At 63.9% G+C, this 21,131-nt stretch overlaps 1 protein-coding gene across 1 annotated transcript in view; it reads right to left on the bottom strand.

The window, feature by feature from the left end:
- Positions 1–11,720: 11,720 nt before the first annotated feature.
- ASPG (asparaginase) overlaps positions 11,721–21,131 on the bottom strand; it is a 30,053-nt gene continuing 20,642 nt past the window's right edge. The window contains exons 8-17 of the mRNA XM_068991001.1: positions 20,092–20,204; positions 18,905–19,087; positions 18,694–18,807; positions 18,082–18,198; positions 17,331–17,426; positions 16,989–17,152; positions 14,526–14,612; positions 12,793–12,892; positions 12,381–12,461; positions 11,721–11,865 (exon numbers count right to left, since the gene is read on the bottom strand). Of these exons, the coding sequence (XP_068847102.1) occupies positions 11,845–11,865; positions 12,381–12,461; positions 12,793–12,892; positions 14,526–14,612; positions 16,989–17,152; positions 17,331–17,426; positions 18,082–18,198; positions 18,694–18,807; positions 18,905–19,087; positions 20,092–20,204 (1,076 nt within the window). The 3' untranslated portion in view covers positions 11,721–11,844. The remainder of the gene's footprint in view (positions 11,866–12,380; positions 12,462–12,792; positions 12,893–14,525; positions 14,613–16,988; positions 17,153–17,330; positions 17,427–18,081; positions 18,199–18,693; positions 18,808–18,904; positions 19,088–20,091; positions 20,205–21,131) is intronic.

Below are 21,131 nucleotides of genomic sequence, written 5' to 3'. Positions count from 1 at the left end.
CTGAATGTGTCCAAAACAAGGAAGGGGCTTGCTTGGTGGTCCCGCGGTTAAGGCTCCATGTTCTCAATGCAGGCGGCGTGGGTTTGATCCCTGGTCGGGTAACTTAGATTCTGCCTGCTGCGCTGCACGGCCAAATAAACAAAGGAAAGCTTTCCCCAAATGGCCAAGTGTCACCTTGCCCGTGGCATGTCACTTGGGCCTGTATGCTGGGGTGTCCTCCCCAGGCACTCTTCAGGCATGGCGGAGATTTAGCCCAGAGCTAAAGAAAGGCTGAATCTTGGAGGGAGGAAGACCAAGTGCCTGGGGGGGTCCTCTCTCCCAGGACTGGGCTGGCTCTGCCCCTTAGACAACCCCACCCCCAAGGAGCTACTCCTGGGGGCGGCCGTCTCACACGCTTCTGCTGAGGTCAGGCCCTCGGGGAAGTTGTGTGTGTGTGTGATGACCTACACAAGCACTTAGGTTGTCTGTGATGGAGTCCTCTGGGCTCCAGCCTGAGCCGGCAGAATCCAGCCTTGGGGGTGGTCAGCAGGAGGAGCCCAGAAGAGATGGAGCTCCAGGTGAGGGCAGGCTGGAGACCGCTGGGGTGTGTCTGAAATAACCTGTCATCCCTCAGGGACAGCCAGAAGCATTTCCGGGAAAGGACCGTGGCAGAGTGTCGGCAGCGGCAGGGGGAGATCTGAGCTGGTGTTCTTGGGGTAACCAGAGGAGGGGGTGATTTTGAGTCAAGATAAAGCATCAGGGACCAGATTCACACCTCCACAAAAAACATCCTAAATGGGAGAAAATAAAGAAACAACAGTTCAGGGGACATCTAGTCTCAGGCCCACCAGGGCAGGGATCCCTGGGCCTGCGCTGGCCCCGCCCACTGCCCAGCGAGGGCTGCCTGGCATCCGCACAGGAAGAAGGCACAGGAGGAGCTCCCGGGCATCGCTGGAAAGAGGGGTCCTGTCGGAAGCCTGGGGAAGTCAAGGCTACAGGGCGGAGTCTCAAACAGGAGAGCTGCCAGACCTCCACGGCCCTGGCGGGCAACGGAGACCCCTGAGCCTCTAGCCAAGAGCCCGTCATTGTGTGCAAGAAAGGACGCCCCAAAGCCTGGGATGCAGCCACCGGAAAGGAGAGGGAGGAAAGGCACCCTCGCTCCTAACCATAGTGGGGGCTGAAACAGACATGTGCGGATCTTGTCCGCAGCAGCATTGCTCACAGCAGCCAGGAGGAACGGATCAGCAGGCTGTGGTCCAGTCACACAGTGGAACCTTGTGTGTGTGTGCGTGTGTGTGTGCACGCACGCACAGGCATGTGTGCCCAGTTGCTCAGTCATGTTGGGCTCTTTGCAACCCTTGGACTGTCGCCCGCCAGTCCATGGAATTTTCCAGGCGAGAACATTGGAGTGGGTTGCCACGCCCTCCTCCAGGAGGTCTTCCAGACCCAGGGGTCGAACCCATGTCTCTTGTGTCTTCTGCACTGGCAGGTGGATTCTTTACCATTTCGCCACATGGGAAGCCCCAGAGGAACATTGTTCAGCCTTAAAAAAATGAAGGACATTCTGGCACCTGCTACAATATGGATGAACCTCAAGGACTTCTGTTCAGTGAAATAAGCCAGTCACAGAAGACGGAAATATGCACAGCTCTGGTCGTCTGGGGCCACTGTCTTAGTTCTTACAGACAGAAAGAAGAATGGTGGGGCTGCGGGCTGGGAGAACGGGAGAGAGGACACTGTCGTTTGACGGAGACAGAGTCTCAGCTTTTCAAGATGAAAAGTTCTGGAGATGGATGACAGTGACGGTTCCACAGTCACGTGAGTGTACTTAATCCCACAGAACTGTATGTTTAAAAAATGGTTAAAAGAATAAACTTTACTTATTGTATATTTTCCCATAATTTTTTTAAAAAGTCTTTAAAATATGCTGGGAATGGTGTGTGTTCCCACCAAGCAGAAGGAACAGCCTCAGTCATTTGCCAGACGTGCAGCAGAGAACTCACAAGGGGGCTGCTTCACTGCCGGGGAGACAGAATAAACGTTTAACGGACCCTACCTACGAAACTAAAAGCAACACTCGGGAGAATCAAAACTCTCTGCTGGGAGCTCAACTGCATCCCAAAACAAGGCTCGCAATGTTCGTAAGTTACAAATCTACCCAGCACCCAACCGTGAAAGCCACAATGTTTGGCAGCCAATCAAAAATGACCAGGCACGAAAAGAAATAGAAAACTGTAAAATAAGGAGAAAAATCAGTCAGTAGGAACAGGCCCAGAGAACCCTCCTGCACAGTCGATGGAATGTAAACGGATGCAGCCGCTGTGGAGTTTCTGTAAAAAGCTGAAACTAAAGCTATTGGATTGGCCAAAAAGCTCGTTTGGGTTTTTTCTGTAACATCTTACAAACGAACTTTTGGCCAACCCAATGTCATATGATCCCGCAATCCCACGCCTGGGCATATATCCAGAAAAGGTGGAAACTCTAATTTGAAAAGATACACCCACCCCAATGTTCACAGAAGCCTATTCACAGTAGCCAAGACACGGAGGGAATGCGCCTATCGACAAATGACTGGATTAAGAGAGTGTGTGTGTGTGTGTTATACATAATCTATATAAACGGATATATAAAGGGGTATATAAAGAGTGGCATTTGCAGCAACACGGATGGGCCTAGAGATTATCACACTAAGTGAACTACGTCAGACAGAGATGAATATTACATAGCACGTAAATGTGGTATCCAAAATCTTAAATCTGAAAAAAATAATACAAATTAACTTATTTAGAAAGCAGAAACAGACTCAGAGACATAGAAAACAAACTCATGGTCATCAAAGGAGAAAGTGGGGATAAACTAGAAGTGTGGGGTTAGCAGATACGCTCTGTGTAGAGCAGATAAGCAGCGAGGACTTACTGGATGGCGCGGTCACTGCATTAATGCCTCTTGCAATGCCCTATGTATGGGGCAAACGAATCTGGAGAGGAGTATGCACATATGCATGAACTGAACCACTTCACTGTACCCGAGAAACTAACACCGTACCGCACGCCGACCACACGCCAATAAGGAAACCTCCAGCGCTGCAGGCAGATTCTTCACCATCTGAGCAACCAGGAAAGCCCGATACATGCCACACAAACACAGAAAGACAGACTCAGAAACGATGCAGACGACAAAATCAGTTGACAGGAACTTCAAAGCTAGTTTTGTAACTTTATTTCAATATGTTCAAGAAGATCTAGGAATGCTTGGATGCATTAAGCAGCAATATGGACACTATTAATCAGACCCTGTCAGACTTCACAGATGGAAAATCTGACGTCCAGGGTGACAAACATTAAAAAGCAGAGACATTACTTTGCCCACAAAGGTCTGTCTTATCAAAGCTATGACTTTCCCAGTGGTCATGTACGGATGTGAGGTTGGACTATAAAGAAAGCTGAGGGCTGAAGAATTGATGCTTTTGAACTGTGGTGTTGGAGAAGACTCTTGAGAGTCTCTTGGGCTGCAAGGGATATCAAACCAGTCCATCCTAAAGGAAATCAGTCCTGAATATTCATTGGAAGGACTGATGCTGAAGCTGAAACTCCAATACTTTGGCCACCTGATGCCAAGACCTGGCTCATTGGAAAAGACCCTGATGTTGGGAAAGATCGAAGGCAGGAGGAGAAGGGGATGACAGAGGATGAGATGGCTGGATGGCATCACCAACTCAATGGACATGAGTCTGAGCAAGCTCCGGGAGACGGTGATGTACAGGGAGGCCTGGCGTGCTGCGGTTGATGGGGGTCGCAGAGTCGGACACGACTGAGCGACTGAACTAACTGACTAAGATGCCAATTACACTGATGGAATTAATAGCTAACTGGACGCTGCAGAAGAAACAGTTATTTAGCTAGAAACAGAAACTACCCAAAATGAGACAGAGAAAAAGAGCCTGAACAATGAACAGAGCTTCAGGTGGCTTTGGATCATCCTAAACGTGGCCTACGAGATGCCACCTTCAGAGGCTAGAAAAGCAGAGCAAACAAAGCCTAGAGCAAACAGAAGATGGGACAAAACGGCTTCTTGATTCGATCAGTAAAAACAGCAAACCTCTAGCAGACTGAGAGGACACAAACCGTCAATATTAAGCAGTGAGGGGGGCGCCTCCCTGGTGTTCTGGTGGTTAAGACTCTGAACTTTCCCTGCAGAGGGCTGGGGTTCCATCCCTGGTCAGAGAACTAAGATCTCACATGCCACGAGGCATGGCCCAAAAATAAACTTTTAAAAGAAATTGAAAAGAAGGGAAGATGGAACTTTGCTACAGATTTCTACAGATGCCAAAAGAATAATAATGAAGCGTCACACCTAACTTTACACCAAGAAATCTGACTTAAACAAGTAGATTTCTTGAAAGATACAAACTGATAAAACTCACTCCAAAAGAAACAGATAACCTGAATAGTTTTATGTCCGTTAAAGATACTGCATTTGCATTTGAAAACCTTCAAAGAAAGAAAACTTCAGAGCAGGGCAGGGGTGAGGGAGGGGGGCTTAGGGCTGTTGGGGAAAGGAGGAAGGAATTGCCAGGGGCCAGGCTAACCCCGTTGGGTGGTGGGTCTGCTCCTTATCTTGGTGAGGGTGAGGGTTTCACAGATGTAGGCATTTGGCAGAAGTCATCAGATCGTGCACTTTAAACACCTGTTGCACTTTTTCCGATACCTTAAGTCGACCTCTAAAAGCTGGAAAAGTGAAGGAGCTCACTTGGACATGTGCCCCATCCGTGCCCCCTGCAGCCGCTACCGACTCCAGCAGGTGCTCTGGCAGCCTGTTACAGCGGCCCCTGAGTCCTCCCAGAGTGGACATTCACCAAGTCACCGAGCGTGTGAAGAGTGTCCCTCCCCCTCTATGAAGGTTCTCAACCTCAGAGGCACTTGGAGTTAGACTCTTGCAGCCTGGTGGGGGCCCCCCAGCAGGTTGCCAGTGCAATAGGGATGCTGGGGACAGAGGCGCTGACGGGCTGTGCCTATTCTGGGCTCTTGCTGCCCTGGGGATTAGAGGCTCTGGACATCACCAAAAGCCACAGGTCACGGGGTCTGTCTCCGCTCACTTCTTTTCTCTTGCTGAGATCTACCACTTACGCCGGTGATTCTCAGCCTTGGGCCGGGATCAGGATCAGCTAGGGGCTTGGCCAGGGTGACACGAGGTGCCCACCCCGCCCCTCTGAGCCTGGTTTGGGGGTCTTCACCAGCCCTCCTGGCAACAGCCACACAGCAACCTGGAGAACCACTCACTCAGAAGACCGGTTTAGCTACTTTAATAGAGACCAAAAGAACTGCAGCTTTAAAAAGACAAAAGGTTAATTTTTTTTGTGGGAAAGAAAAGTTGATACATGGTCCAAGGACCCAGGGCGGCGGGTCCCCTGAGCCGGTCCAGAGTAGGGTGGTCAGGTCCCAGTTTGCCCAGGACAAATAGGGTTCCCAGAACATGAGATTTCTAGTGTTAAAACTGGACAGTCCCAGGCAAACCTTGAGAGGTTGGCCAGCCTCGTCCAGGATGCTCTGCTCTGGCTCAGGGTGGTCCTGCCTGCAAGGCCAGGGTGGGCTCAGCACCATGGAGGGCTGGTTCCACTGGAAGTGGGAAAAAGTAGGGGCAGGCCAGAGCGCCCCACTAGCAGTTCAGGGGGCCACGTGTGCAGCCAGGGGTTTCCACTGCTAAAGAGAATGGGTCCTGGGGACCCTGAGCACCGCCTGCCAGAGACAGCAGCCAGAGAGGAGAGGCCTGACCCAGGAGTCGGGTGGGGAACCTGTCTGTCAGCAAGGACAGGCTTGTCATGGAGGAGGAGCTGCCTGTCCTCAGGAAGCCCAGGGGCTGAGGGGGCCTGTGATGAGACCCACCCCACTGCCACCTGTATCCTCCCCAGCGCCACCCCCCAACCAGGTATTCCCAGTCCTGGGATGAGGTCTAACTGGCCCGCATCAGCGCTCGAGGCACGGCCCCTCCAGCGAGCCCCTGCGAGGTGGGCACCAGCACTCCCCTCTGCAAGAGGAAGGAATGGGCTCCCGAGGGGAGGAGGGCGTGCCAGGGTCCCTGGCTCATGGGCAGCAGGGCTGAGACTTGCTGTACAGCTACAGGCTGCACATGGCCGACTCTCAGTCTGGGCTGGGATGCAGGGGACAGCAGAGGAGGGGCCTCCATCACTTTAGCCCCTAAGCCCCCCGAGCTTGCCCCTCCCCGGAACAGGAGCCCGGGCAGGCTGGGCATGGCAGCCTCCGGCCAGGAGGCCAGGATGGGGTGAGCTGGAAGCACCCGAAACTGGGGCCCCAAGACCAAGTCCTCTTCCCAGCCTGCTCCTGAGGCGGCAGAAGGTGGGGCAGGGGGGCAGGGGAAGGCTTCAGGAGGTGGCCCTTCTCCCCGGCCCTGCAAGAGAGGGGCTGGATGAGAGACCACAGTCTCTGAGGCAAGGGGAGGCTGGCAGACAGGCCCAGGGGGACTGTCCCCCTTCCTCCTCCTCGGGTTGGAAGGAAGACGGGGAGGCTGAGATGAGTGAGCAGCGTGGGAGAGAGGACGGCCGGACACGGGGACGCTTTAGGACAGAAGTTTATTGTCATCAATCTGCGATGCATACATGTTCACATTGTACAAAATGATGCCAAGCCACAGACTGGGGAAGCCTGGGGACCCCCTCACCTGAGCCCCACGGAGGGGGCCTGTCCCTGGGCTGCTGGGGAGTGGCATGGACCGCCCAGGAGCATGGCGGAAGGAAACCACCCCAGAGCAACGCCGGCGGCCCAAACCCTCTGGGCCCCTTGGAGCCAGGGGCACCCGGCCCGGCCCTGCGGCGGCTGCAACGGGGAGTCTGCCGGGCAAAAGGGGGTGCCCTCTGGCAGGTGGACAAGCCTCCAGGGAAAACGGCCCCCTCCCCCAGGCCTCCGAGGGGTCCACCGCCCGGGCTGGGGCCGCATCCTTCGCAGCCCACTCTCTCCCTCCGCACCGCCTCTCTGGTCGACCGCCCCCCAGCCACCACCAGACTCATGAGCCGTGACTGGCCCGCAAGCTACCTGGCAGCTCGGTGCGCCGCTGGCCTCAAACCCAGGCCTGTGGGACCCAGCAGCCAGGCCGCCCTGCGGCGTTTCCCCTCCAAGGGGGCCGGGCGGCAAGAACCTTTCCTCCCCAGAAGGTGTGGCCAGACCCGAGCCAGGCAGGCTCCGGAGCAGGTCAGTCACCCTGGGGTGGAGCAGCGGCGCCCGTGGTGCGAGGTGGGAATGGACCGCACTTCCCTGAGCCCCTCCCAGCGCCCCCGCCCCGGGGATCACGGGCGGCGCCCCCGGGCCCCACTGCAGAGCGGAGCCTGAGGCCTTGGGGGCGGGGGCGGGGGCGGGGGCGGGGGCGGGGGCGGGCGGGCCGGCCCACCGAGTCCGCGGGCCTGACCTCTACCTGGACCGCGGGCTCCCAGCTTGCCCCCAGCCCCAGCGCGGCCGAGTTCTTCGGCGGGGTCCTTCATTCATTCCCCACGCTCTCATCGGCCCCTGCGCTCGCCCCCCACGGCCCCCCGCGACGCGAAGGCTCCAGCTCTCCCCTTGCGAGCCCACGACGCTCTGTCCCCAACCCGAGGGCGCCGCATCACCAACTCCCGGGAGGCCCGAGGCGAGGAGCGCGCCTCCTTCCCGCAGGGCCACCGCCAGGGCCGGGCTGGGAAGCCGGCGGAGTTTCGAGAGGGCGGGAGCCCCCGGGGCACTGGCGGGCGGTGGTGGCGTCTCTGCGCCGGCAACGCGCCAGGAGCGTGGGCCTGGCGCCCTGCACCCGAGCCCAGCCCGGCCGTCCCCTGCGCTCGGCGCCGCCGCGCCCGGCCGCCTCCTGCGGCTGTCGGCCCGGGGCCCGGCCTCGGGGTGTGCGGAGCGCGGCGCGCAGGGAACGGCCGGCCCGAGGTGCGCGGCGCCGGGTCCGCGGGCTCCTCCTCGGCGGTCCCGGCGCGGCCCTGCCCCAGCCGGCGCTCCCGGGCCGCGCGTGGGGCGCCCCGTCGTTGTCGCCGGCGCCAGGCCCGCCGGATCTAGTGGTCCTAAACATTTCACAATTGCGCTACAGAACTGTTGAACTGTTAAGAACCACTGGACCCAGCGCGCGATCCTCGTCCGCCGCGCTCTGTGGACAGGAGCCCCGCCGCCCTGCAGCTCGGTCCCGAGCCACGACCTGCCGGGCGAGCGCGGCCGCCGGACCCAGCCCCGCGCCCGCCCGCGGCCGCCGAGCCCCGCGAGCCCAGCCGTCCCGGCGGCGCGCCCCCTCCACGAGGCCCGGCGGTGCGTCCGTGTGGCGGCGGCCAGCGCCGCGGCGCCTTTTAAGCGGGGCAGCCGCCCTCCCCCGCCGCCGGAATGCGTTCGCGCCGCGCCGGCCCGACCGGTTTTTCCGGGCGGGGCGGCTCCTGGGCCCGCAGGTCGCGCTGCTGGTCGTCTGCGGCGCGGGTACCTGCTCGGCGCGCCCACGCGGGGGTGGCCCTGACTCACCGGCCTCCCGGGCCCGCCCGGCGCCCCCGGCGTTCCTGGGGTCCGCTCTCCGCCCGGGCCGGTGGGGGGCGGCGGTGGACCACAGCGGCACCGTCCTGCCAGGGCCCCGGGGCGCCCGGCTCACGGCGGGGAGGGTGGAGAGAGTTGGCCCCCAGGTGAGGACCGGAGCCGCCAGAAGTCCGGCCGGGTCGGCTCAGGGGTGGCGGGAGGGCCGGGCTGGACACGCCCATCAGTGTCCCTCTCACTTCAAAGGGAGCGTCGTGGGAGAGGGAGGAGGGGAACGAAAGGAAAGTGGAACTAGAGGGCGGCGAGGACGCGCAGGCAGGTTCCTGGTTCTCAGACCCGTGGGTCTCCTCCCAGAGGGTAGGGAGGGCAGCCTGGAGCCCCGCCCTCCTCCGAGCTCACGTCGGGGGGGGGGGGGCCTCATCCTGACGCTACACACCCCACCCTGTGCGGGGGATGGGGGGTGCACAGTCCTCGCTCTGCTCTGCTCCACACCCGACAAGAGCCTGGGCCCCTCCCGGCACACCGCCCCCCTCCCCGCTCCGCCCCGGCCTGGCCACTTGAGTCACTTGGGGAGGTTGGGGGGCCCACCAGCCGGCCTCCAGAGACTTCTTTACAGCAGAGCTGTCTAACCCTAACCCTAATCAGGGGCTAGTGGGGGAGCTCAAGCTTTAGGAAAGAGAAAATCGAGAGGTGACCCCTGAAGTTCTCAGGGTGGGTGGGAGGCAGGCGGTGGTCATCCTCTTTGAGCTGAGTCCAGGGCAGCCCCCATGACCACGCTACCAGCTGGACACTGTCCTCTGGGCTCGGGAGCCCAGGCTAGCCCCAGGCCAGGACACAGACACCAAGCTGGGCCGGGCCCTCTAGGCGTTCTCACAGGCTGTGTGTGTGTCTTCCTACCCACTGCCCTGTGAAGGGAGCAGCAGAGGCTTCACCGTTCCCGTTCGCAGCTGGGGAAACTGAGGCTCAGAGAGAGGCCGTGACTTCTCAGAAGTCAAACAGCACAGCTGGAACTCCACACCTGGCGTCTCTGCTGAGTCCACAGGCCTGAGTGTCATTACCGGGGTGGGGTGTGCGAAACCTGGGGGCAGGGGGGCACAGACATGCGTGTGACCCAGACTAGGAGCTTGGGACCAGCCCGGTCCAGGGCGGACCCCTCTGTCCACCTGCCTCAGCGGCAGAGGGGGCCGGTACGAGCGCGGAGGAAGCGGTGACAAGCGGCAGCCTGAGGCCCCCATCTGCGGCAGGAGGTGTTGAGGTGTGAGCCGCAAAGGGGAGGGGGCACTTCCCTGCCTGCTGAGCCTGATTTTAGGATGGCAGACGCCGGGCATATGTGGAGAGTGGCCTAAATGAGAGCGAGATGTTGGCCAGCGATAACGCTGAGATCGCGGTGGCTGGGGAAGCGCTGTCAGGAGCTGGAGCCCCACCCAGTGAAATCACCGACGTGAGCCATGCGGCTCTCAGACCGAGGGGCTCCGGGCACCTCCCACGGGTACCCCGCCCTCCTGCACCTCCCACCACCCACAAGAGGTGCCAGGCAAGCTCACAGCCCAGCTCTGCCACGTGCCAGCCTGGGATCCTGAGCACAGGCCTGGGCCTTCCTTTCTTGCTGTAAATCGGGAAGGTGGGTCGGTACCCCCAGGCAGGTGACCCTCAGGGCAACCTCCTCGTCCCACAGGACTGGGAGTGCAGATGGCAGCGGGCAGCTTCCAGCAGGCAGAAGCCTCTCCCCGGCCCTCAGTGACCCACCTGGCGAGAGGCCCACACAGCGGCTCCCCCTGGGACCCCAGGCTCTGGGGGCAGTTCTAGGGGGCAGGGCGGTTCCTGCTCAGGAACGGAGGAACCATGCAGGTCCAACCACAGCTCTCTCAGCCCAGCTCCGCGGGGCCTGAGAGAAGCAAAGGCTCTGAGCCATCCCCATCCCCTCGGAAGCAAAGCGGCGGCTGCTTCAAACAAGCGGCTGAGTGCCGAGCGCCAGCAGCCCTGGGACATGGAAGGGGGCCTCCAGCAGTCCAAGCTTTTGTGCAGTGGTCCTGCCGCCCACCCCCCAGCCTTCTGAGGGTCCCAGCCCACAGGGCACTCCAGGGACCCCAAGCCCTCCAAAGCCCCGCCCTGGCCTTCGTCAGGGTGTGGGGCAGAGGCTCCCCGGGCCCCACCACACTCCTCGTGTGGTGTCACCTCGTTGTGCAAGGCTCAGGCACACCCGTGTCTGGGCGAGATCTGGAATGGTGCCAGCCGTGGTGCCAGCCTGGGCCTGGGAACCAGGCTGAGAAGCCTGGGGGTGCGGGTGGAGCCGCCCCCGGCCCAGCCCCGACGGGAGAAGGCTGCGTGGTGGGTGCCAAGGGAGAGCCCTTTGGGGTCACACTTTTACCCCAAATCTACAGAGCACATACCCACGGGCTGGGCCCAGCAGCTTCCTGAGCCCCTAGCCCAGGGCCCACACAGACCATGTGGGTGCTTAGAGCAGGCCAGGGAGGCCTCCACGGTTCCTCAGGCTCAGCAGGAGGGGCTTGGGGGCTAGAGTGGGGAAGTGAGGCCTCAGGCCAGCCCAGGATCGAGGGTGCGTCCTTGTCCCACCAGACAGACGGCCAGAGGAGGCCTGAGGTCCAGACTCCTGACTTCGGCCCCGGCCGGGCCTCAGAGAGCCACACCCCACCACGGCCCGCCCCGCCTGGCCCACAGGCTGTCATGGCGAGGACCAGCCCAGGCTGCCCTCTCTGCCTCCCTGGGGTGGGCCTGGAGTGAGCGTGGCCACGGGGCCCGCGGGCGGCAGAAGCCCCGTGAGAACCAGGTGGGAGGGCCCGGGAGGACCAGAGAGAGAGCCTCCGCGTGGAGCGCCTGGCAGAGCGATGCGGGTGGGCTGTGCCCGCAGGGGTGACCCCACGCTTCCAGACGAGGACTGGGAGGGGAGGGCCCGGGGCACAGGCTGTGTGGGGCAGAGGGCCCGGCCTGCCCACCCCCAGCGGGGCGCATACTCGCTCACCCTGCCACCTCCTCAGGCAGGATCCGCAGTGCCTCCCTCGCCCCCAGGGTGCCGAAAACACTGCCCTTTGACGCAGAGCCGGAGGCCTGACACCCCACACACCTCCCCTCCATCCCGGGCCCAGACAGACCCACTGGAGCCAGGCTGGGGGTGGAGAACGGTCCTCAGAGGGACTTTATGGCCACTATCCCCAGCGACGTCCTTCAGGCTGCGTCCTGGACACAGAATGGGAAGCGGCTTGCGCAGCAGGGTTGGGGGCAGGGGACAGAGGCCGGGAGTGCACAGCACGGTCAGGGCCGGAAGGGGGGGGCGGTGTTGGGCCCGGGCAGCGCCGTCCCTCCAGCAGGTCTCAACAGGAAGGAACAGCTCACACCGCAGCAGGAGAGCTTCAGGTTAGACAGCAGGCAGCACTTCCTGGAAAAGGGAGGTCTCTGGAGAAGGAGTGGAGGCCCAGGTACTGCATGGGGGCAGGGCAGATGGACAAGCCCAGGCACCTGTCAGTGGGGCCCAGCCTTTCATGAGGGAGGGACCCAAGGACCTGAGCAAAGCCAACCAGAGGGAGAGACTTCCAGAAGGCCAGCTGACGGGGTGGGGGTGGGGAGCCAGCTGGGAGCCCAGTCCACCCAGCCCAGTGGGTGCTGGGGTCCCGGCGGGTGCAGGTTGAGCGGGGTGGGCCCAGCAGGGCCCTTCCAGGCTCGGGAGCTTCCTGGTCATGGCCAGGCCTCCAGGGCTGCAGCCGGCTGCACTGTGGGGTGGCCTGGCCAGAGGGAGTGTGGGTCTGAGCTCGGCCATCCCTCTGGGAAGCCCTCCGTCCAGAAACTGCAGCTCCCCTCACAGGGTGAGCCCCGCCCACAGGAGGGGCTTTGACCTGCCCTGCCCGCAGGACACCGTCCCCACCAGCGCCTGACCACAGCGGGTAGGGGACTTACTGGGCCCAGGGCCTGGTCACCAGCCCCACCCCGAAGGTTCTGCAGGAGGGCCACCACTTCCAGGTTCCCAGCTGCCTCTGCCTGTGCAGGGTGTTGGGGGCGCTGCCTCAGACCATCAGACCAGCAGGCTGGCCCTGAACCCCACCCCCCCACCAGGGTGCGCTCCCACCCATGCATCGAGGACCCCGTGTCTCCTCCATGCCCCCCTTGTTCCCACAGCTCTGGACCATGGTGGGGGGGGGACCTGGGACAGGAGAAGGGATAGCCCCCTCCCCAACCCACGGTTCCCACATATGGAGCGCCTCCACAAGGAGGGCAGGGGTTGGGCATTTGGGAAGGGCGGAGCCAGTGGCACAGTCAGGGAGGGCTTCCTGCAGGAGGTGGTCCCAGAGAGGGCACCAGGGGCACTCACGACGTGCAGCGCGCTGTGCCCATCATACCCGGGCTGCCTCGGGTCGGCCCCCGCCTGCCCCCATGCCCGCAGGCCCTCGCAGTCCGCCCTGGATGCCAGCCTGGGAGGGGGAGGGGAAGAGGGGGAGCTGTCGGGGACTCCTGGGTGCCCGGCCAACTGCCCACAGGCTCTCTTGCAAAGCCAGCCCCGAACAGCTGACCCAGCAGCAACCAGGGTCCCCGGGTCCGGCCAGCAGCCTGGCCTCTGGTGTCTGTCACCCGTGGGAGTGGCTGTGACTCAGGTCAAGGACACACACACACACACACACACACGAGTGCTCATACACACGTGCACGTGCACACACACCCCACTGGCTGAGCACCGCCTGCCAGTTTCATCTTTCACAAGATAGCTCTCCCCGGGTGGGGCCCACAGGGGCGGGAGGAAAGTCAGAGGGAGCCCAGTAGTGGAAAGAGGGACACACAGGGGCCTGGGTGGGGGGCTCTGGACCAGCGGGCTGGCCAGGAGCGGGTCTGGGCCTGCCCACTCTGGAGAGGTGGGGGCACCGAGGGGCGGCCCTCTCTCTTCCCCCTGCTCTCAGAGGCGCCCCCCGAGCCTGGGACCAGGAGCCATGGGCGGGGTCCACACCAGGGGTGCCAGCTGGCTGCGGGGAGGGCAGGGCCGACCCCCGGGACTTCCTCTGAGTCAGGAGCCCGCAGCAGCAGCCCCCACAGGGCACGGGGTCGTCTCTAAGGTGAATCACGCTGACGCACCACCAGCAGCCCTCGGACCTGGCCCCAGGCCTCTCGCGCTGGTCCCCACACACACTCGCTTCTCGGGGAGCTTGTCAAGGGCCCCTCAGGCCAACCAAGCAGCTCAGGTTGGATGACCTGCTCCCGTGGGACCCGTCACTGGCCCTCCGCCTGCCTCCCCGGCTGTCAATCGAGGAGCCGTCGAGGCCCACCCGGGGTGCAGCCCTGAGCCGGGTCACCCCAGGAGTCCTCCGGAGCCAAGCCCTTCCTGCCTGGGTCCCGTCACCATGGGTCACACTCCCCCCCAAGCCCTGTCACCGTTGAAAAGTCAGCAGGATATGTCCATCGGGGACACTGAACTCCAGGGAGGAGGGGCTGAGACTGGGGACCCGTGGGGTCTGTGAGCCCCACTCTGTACAGGATGGGGATCCCCCAGGCTGGGTGAGACCTCGCTGGAGCCCAGGCAGGGGGCGGGGGAGAGGCTGGCCGGTGAGGACCCGGGGGCTGGAGCTTCAGGCCCTCGTCCTGGTGAGCAGGCAGCCACCCCCCGCCACCGCCTACTCAGCCTGAGATGCAACCCCGGGCACCTACCCTGGAGGCTCTGACTTCAGTGCCGCTCCCAGGCCCCCAGCCTGGCTTCTGCCAGTGCCCCGGCCTCTCCTGCCTTCACCTCCCCTTCCCCACGACCCTCCTCACTTCCAACCTAAAGGCCTTGGGCCTGGCCTGCCGCGCCCCAGGCTGGACACGAGAGGAGCTGGGGGGCACCGGGGAGGCCACCCCACAGGGAGGGCTTGGGGGATAGAAGACCCTGGGCTGCCGCCTGCCCACCCCTCACCCCCAAGGGCTCCAAGGGCCCAGCTAGTGCAGACGGAGGGCAAGGCGGGCTCTCCCCGTGTGAAGCTCCCCCCACAGCCCACCCACCCTCCCTAGAGCTTGGTTTCCCCCTCGGAGCCCCAGGCCCCTCCATGTCCCAGGAAGCACAGGCGTGCCTGCAAGCCTCACCGGCACAGCTCCGTCCCTGAGTCCTCCAGCTCCTGGGCAGACAGGCAGGCCCCAGCTGCCCGCAGCAGCCCAATGACACCCCGATGCCTGCCGTGAGAAACAGCAGAGTGACCACCTGCCCGAGGCAGCATCCGCCAGATGCCAGCAGGCCGGGACCAGGAGCCCACCCACGCCAGACGCACCCAGACCCACGCTAGGGCTCAGCCCGGGCCAAGCAGCTCAAGGCCCAGGCCCACCCGAGGGCACAGCTGTGGGCACCGGGAAGGCCCAGCCTGGGGGACTGCCCTTGTGGAGCTCACACACACTCAGGCAAAGACTGAGTCCATTGGGCCCACGCTCTGCCCTTGAGGGTGGGGTGGCGAGGAGATACCAACAGAGGACGCGGGGACAGGCTGGCCCGCAGCAGGGCCCAGATGACCGCAGGCGTCCAGGGGCACCTGGACTGAGCCCCGCGTGCGGAGTGAGCCTCCATGGGCTCGCGGGGTGGGGGTGAGGCTCGGCGAGGCGGGGGAACAGAGAGCGGGGCCGGGGGAAGGACCATCAACTGCAGTCACCCCACTTCTGGGGAGCCTGGGGAGGAGGGGGAGTCCCACAGGCTTGGCCCCCGCCGCCAGCCCAGAGCCTTCCAGGGTGGGGCCGCCCCCCCTCGGGGCACAGCAGGGCCCTCTAAGGGGTGAGACCGGTTTGGGAGGTGGGGGAGGTGTTGTGACAGCGGCCGGGACGAGGGGGTGGGGCCAGGATGGGGTGAGCTCACCGTGCTACCCACCCACGCCCCAGGACGAGCAGCCTGGAGTCTGCAGCCAAATCAGCCTGGCCTGGGTGCCGCGGGCACACCCCACAGGCACCCCACCCCTCTGCCCACTGCCAGGCCTGTTCTGAAAACCTTTGATGCCCCCAGGAAGGAGGGGGTGCTACGAGGCGCCCCAGCCCAGGGCCAACCTGAAGAGGTTGGTGGCTTGGACTCTCCGTGAGACTCAGAAAATCCCCAGCAACAAGCCAGGTTCCCACAGGCTGAGAGCCCCTGGGGAGGGGTGCGGGGCCTGCTGCAGACACCACACGGAGTTCAGCTCTCAGAAGGGGGAGACTAAGCAGGGCAGGCATGAAGGACAGGGAAGGTGGGCGTGCAGCCCACGGGGTCGCCAAGAGTTGGACACAACTGAGCGACTCACCAACAGCAAAGACACTGGGAAGGAAAGTTCCTAGACACACACTCACACAGGCGTCCAGCAGCATGTGCGTGCGCACACATGCGTGCGTGCACACACATGCGTGTGTGCGTGCCGCGGCTCTGGGCGGCTGGACAGGGGGAGGGGAGGGCATGGCAGCGCCACCCGGCTCACCGGTCTTCCCAGCAAGTCCCCAGCCTCCGAGGGACCTAAGCCCCTAGAGGGAGGGGCCAGGTGGCCTCCAGGCCCCCCACGTGCCGGCCACTGCAAGTCCCCACGGACCAGCGGAGCAGGCGAGGCTGACCCTCGGAGAGAGGCCAGGCAGGCCTGGGTGGAGGCAAGGGGACCCCCACCCAGCAGAGGACACGGGGTGCGTGTTCACCCACCAGATGCCCACACCTCCGCCCTCATGCTGGCCCGCTGCCTGCCCCAGGGGCCGGGCTCAGCGCTTGAGGCCCTGGCTCCTGGGGGTGACCCCCAGCTCGTGTTGATCCCCACACAGCCAGCCCTGCCACGGGCCACCCCGCAGCACAGGTGACCTCTCCGGGTGGCCCCAGCCTCTGGCCTTGGCTGCAGAGGGGCCCGTGCCCTCCGACCCTCAGAAGGAACTGGGCATCAGGTGCCCAAACCCACTGCCCAGGGCGCCAGGTCCTCAGTAAGGACTCAGCTCTGCAGGTCTCTACCTGTGGAGGGAGGTGGGGAACCGCCCCAGAAACACTCAGGTTGGGGACCTGCCTTAAAAAGCCAGGGTTTGTCAGACAGGGCCAGCTTGGGGGACCAGCCCCGAATATCAGGCATGCTGACTCCACTCCCTAGGGCGCCTGCGCCCACCCTGCCCACCTGGCACTATGTAAGCTGCCAGCAACCTGCTCCGCCCCAGTGCTGGGCGGGGGCTTCCCCCTCCGCCCTCGCCCCAGCCCCTCAGGCAGAGGGTGCGGGGAACACACGAGGCCTCTTAAGCTTTTCTTGTCAGAAATTCGCTGCCAGGGTCTTGCTGGACCTGGCGTGCTCAGCTCGGAGGTCACCTCCAGGAAGCCCTCCCTAACCACCCTGCCCCGAGCAGTCCTCCCAGTCTGGGCCCTGCCCACGACCGGCAGGGTCACTGCTGGTACCAAGGGCCCAGGCCGGAGGGGGTAAGGCTCCAGGAAGCAGGTGTCTTCGGTGCCCCCTGGCTCTGCCTGGGGAAGCCATGTGACCACAGGCACACCGAAGGCCCCCCGGGAGGCAGCTCCGTCCAGGCCTGGCCCCGGGAAGTGCCCGTGCCTGCACCCCCACCACAGTGCCCGCCGCCGAATACCTGCCCCCCACAGCCAGCAGCAGGGGGCTGAGGCCGCCCTTGTCCCGGGCGTTCACGTCCAGCCCTCTCTGTAGCAGCATGGTGACGGCCCCAGCCTGGCCAGCCTGGGCGGCTGCGTGCAGTGGGGTTTGGCCACTGAAGTCCTCCAGGCTCCGGTCACTGCCCTGGGGGGACATAGGGGCCCATCACCCACCGAGGGAAGGCCACGGGGAAGGGACACCCCGGCAGAGTCACGAGGCCCCGTCAACTGCATTAAGGGAGCAGTCCCCAGGAAAAGAGATCCAGCCCACCCCCGGGCCCTGTGTGGCCAGGCTGGTCCCCAAGGGTGGACGAGAGACTCACCAGCTCTACCAGCACCTGCAGAGCCTCCAGGTCACCCGTGTAGGCCGCGGCACAGGCCAGGCTGGGCACCAGGGCGTCCCACACCTCATCGGCCTCCTGCAGAGGTGGCAGCAACACCTTGGACCCCTGCCCCCTCCCCGAGGCCTCTGCCGTACACACGTGGCGGCTGCCCATTCCCCCACCGCCCTGCTGGACAGGCCTGTCCCCACGCTCACTCCACAGGGGGGACACTGAGGCACATGGTGGGCCCCAGGGGCAGCAACCAGATGGGGTGCCCCCGTACCGGGTCTGGACACTGCCCAGAAGCAGGGCGGTGAGGGGGGTCACCAAGAGGTCCCAGTCACTGCCGGGAGCCTGGTTCAGCTTGAATCCCACAACCCAGGCCCAGAGGCCAGCCCTCAGCCCCTTCCCGGGCCCAGGCACCCTGGCCAAGAAGGGAAGGGGCCCCGGTCTGGCCCCTCCTCCAGGGAGTATTTGGAGCAGACCGCCCTCTTGCCCCAGCTGGCCCTGCCGGTCCTGGGCTGCCCCGCCAGGCGAGGGCCACGGTCTGCACGCTGCGTACACACTGCAAGAACCCCTCTGGACCGCCCAGCCCCTTCCAGCCCCCTCTGGATGCCCGCCCGCAAGTCCCTGCCAGCCCTCTCGGCTGCCGCCCTGAGCCCTGCCTGCACCCGCCCCCCGCCGGCCCAGAAGCAGGCTATGCCTGGGAGTGTTCCGCTCCCGTCCCCTTGGGCCCCTACCCACGCTGCGCCTGTCTCAGACTGAGGAGCTGGGTGATCCCGCGCCCCAGCACTCTGCCCTGCAGAGAGGGCCGGGGCTCGTCCGCAGCAGGCGGCGTCATCTCCCCGCGCGGGTCCCTGGCCAGCAGCTGGGGTGCACGGGGTGGGGGAGAGGGGGTGCACACAGAGAGAGGCGGGCAGCTCACCAGGGCCTGGACCCAGTCCAGACCCACCGGGCGGGCCAGGCACCCCCAGCCCCCAGGAGAGGGTGAAAGGCCTCCATCAGGCTCCATGCTGGGGCCCAGAGCCTGACCCAGCCAGGTCCCCACAGCAGCTCAGCCCACCCTCCAGCCTCCAGCTCAGGGTCTCCCTGGGCCCTGATGGCCTCTGCCCAGCGCAAGGGGCCAGCCGGGGAAGCACCGGGGTGGGGATACCCTGAGAGCAGGGAGGACCTGGGGCTCCCGGAGAAAGTGTGGGGTGTGGGGCTCCCCAAGAGAGTGTGGGGTTGTGGGGCGGTGTGGGGTTTGGGGGAGGTAACGGGTCTTGGGGGCCACTTCTAGCCTCCCCGCAAAGCCCAGGCACACACCCCCCCAGGCTGGGCCCACCCACCACACGCGAGCCGAGGGGCGCGGAGGCACACGCACCTCCTTCCTGCTGTCCAGGCTCAGCCCCGGCAGGCCCAGCACGTAGGACAGCTTGGCCAGTGCCGCCTCGGACGTCATGTCGAAGCCCGGCACTGTCCCGGCACCACTCAAGGCCTGGGCGGGGAGGGGCGCCGCAGGTGGACCGTGAAGGAGGCTGGCGTCCAGGGCTCGCCCCTGCCCCCGCCCCAGGCACCCCCCCCAGCGCGCCCACCACGCCGGCTCCGTAATCGGAGGTGACGGCACCCTGGAGGCAGTGGGTGCAGCTGACGATGACCAGGCCACGCTCGGCCGCCGCCCGCAGCTCCTGAAGCAGGTCGGGCTTGGTGGGCCCGTTCCCGGAGCCGAAGGTCTCCATGACCACACCCTTCATGGGGGGCTGCAGGAAGGCCCGGACCTGTGGGGGTGGGGGGCGGGGACTCGCTTCCACCAAACACGGGGACCAACAGGCTGGCCCCTGGGCAGCGGGGACTGTCCACACTGCTCCCCTCCACATCCTCCCTGAGTGACCCCTGTCCCCTTCTGAGTGTTAGGGCCATGAACACTGTGGAGACAGGTCAGAGGTCACAGGGAGCCAGCCGGACATGAGACAGGGCTGTCAGGGGCCTCACTGAGGGCAGGGTCCCCACCCCAGCTGGGCCGCCCACCACCCTCCTGGCCCCTCCATCCAGCCCGAAGCTCTGACACATGACAGGTGATGCTCCCAGCAAGCCAGCGGGAGGAGACGGGCCCTGCAGCTGGACACACTGAGCTCAGGGCACCGCTGAGGCTGAGCTGTTGGCCTGTGCTAAGGGTCCACCCCCCTGGCTGTGTCCCCATCAGAACCTTCAGTTCAGCCCAGTGGCTCAACTGTGTCCAATTCTTTGTGACCTCATGGACTGCAGCACGCCAGGCCCCCCTGTCCTTCACCAACTCCCGGAGCTTGTTCAAACTCATGTCCATTGAGTCAATGATGCCATTCAGCTATCTCATCCTCTATCATCCCCTTCTCCTCCCGCCTTCAATCTTTCCCAGCATCAGGGCCTTTGCCAAGGAGTCAGTTCTTCGCATCAGGTGGCCAAGGTATTGGAGTTTCAGCTTCAGCATCAGTCCTTCCAATGAATATTCAGGACTGACTTCCTTGAAGATGTACCGGTTGGATCTCCTTGCTGTCCAAGAGACTCTGACGAGTCTTCCCAGAGCCTTCAGCCCTCATCAGAACCGCCATCAGCTCTCTCCACCTCTCCAGGCAGAAGCCAAAGGTGAAAGCTCACCTGTTCCTGGCAGCTACCCAGGAGCCAGCAGACTGGAGTCTGGGACCCATCGCTGGATGACGCCGGACGATGAAGGTCCTGCCCTGACGGCCCAATAGCCCCCATGGAGTGAAGCCCTGGGGTGCCACCAGGGAGGCGGGGGGCCTACCAGGGAGGCGGGGATTCCAGGGTAGAGGCGCAACAGGCCCACGTTCCGCTCCATGCTGCTGTGCACCACCAGCCGGCCCTGCCCGCGGACTCTGCACACCAGCTCCCGGTTGACTGCAGGGACAGATGGACCAAGAGCCGACTGCAGGCCGTCTGGGGCCACGGCCGGGCCCCGCCTGCCCCTGGCGCCTCTGAAGCCCCCTCCCCCACCCTCCCTCAGCTCGCTCAGGCAATGGGTGCAGCCCAGCCCGAGCCAGCCAAGTGGTGGGATGGGATCCAGGGGGCAGGAGGACCCTGCAGGGGAGGCGGGGTGTAGCTCGGAGGTAGGGCCTCCCAGGCGAGGGCACGGCTGCTGTAACGGTGAGAGGGCAGGGCACGGGGCCCCAGGAGCAGTCTGGGCAGCAGCCAGACTCACAGGCCCCTGGCAGAGCACCCACCGGGCCCCAAGCCCAGCAGGTCCGTGAATGAGTCTTCAGGATCCCGCACCTCTGGGAAAAACTCCATCTCATTCACCCCAAAGTCTTAGGGGTAACGTGAGCCCGGCCCGCTCCCCACACCCAGGGCAGGTTTCTGGCTCCTAAGCCCCAAGGAGAATGGAGCGGCAGTGCCTGGGGGGTCAGTGCCTGCCGCCCAGAGAACCCCCAGGCCTTCAGGCTGTCCGTGGGCCTAGAGGCCGCGGCTCTGCAGGGACTGCACGCCAGACTCCCAGCCCTCCTGCTGCACCCACGGGCGGGTGACAGAGGCGGGGGTCCGGGCGGCAGGCCTGGCCTTTGACCCTCAGGAGCATGGCATTGAGCCCGAGTCCCATCCTCTTGGCCCCTCAAGCGGGCAGAGGGTGGGTGCCAAGACCCCTCAGGAGGCTGTTGAGGAAGCAGGTGCCAAGGAGACCCCTTCATCCAGCCCAGGTAAACCAGGCCCAGAGAGGGGAAGGGGCTTGAGAGGCTGCCCAGAGTCAGGTGCAGAACTCAGAGGGGAATGGGGGCTCCTCCAACAGCCCGTGCTGTGGCGGGTGTGAGCCTGCCTGCCTCCTGCTTGTTCCCA

The sequence above is a fragment of the Capricornis sumatraensis genome, chromosome 19 (genome assembly GCF_032405125.1).
Source record: "Capricornis sumatraensis isolate serow.1 chromosome 19, serow.2, whole genome shotgun sequence".
Classification (NCBI taxonomy): Eukaryota; Metazoa; Chordata; class Mammalia; order Artiodactyla; family Bovidae; genus Capricornis; species Capricornis sumatraensis.
The sequence above is the reverse complement of the archived record's forward strand: the minus strand, read 5'-3'. Positions and strand labels throughout refer to the sequence as shown.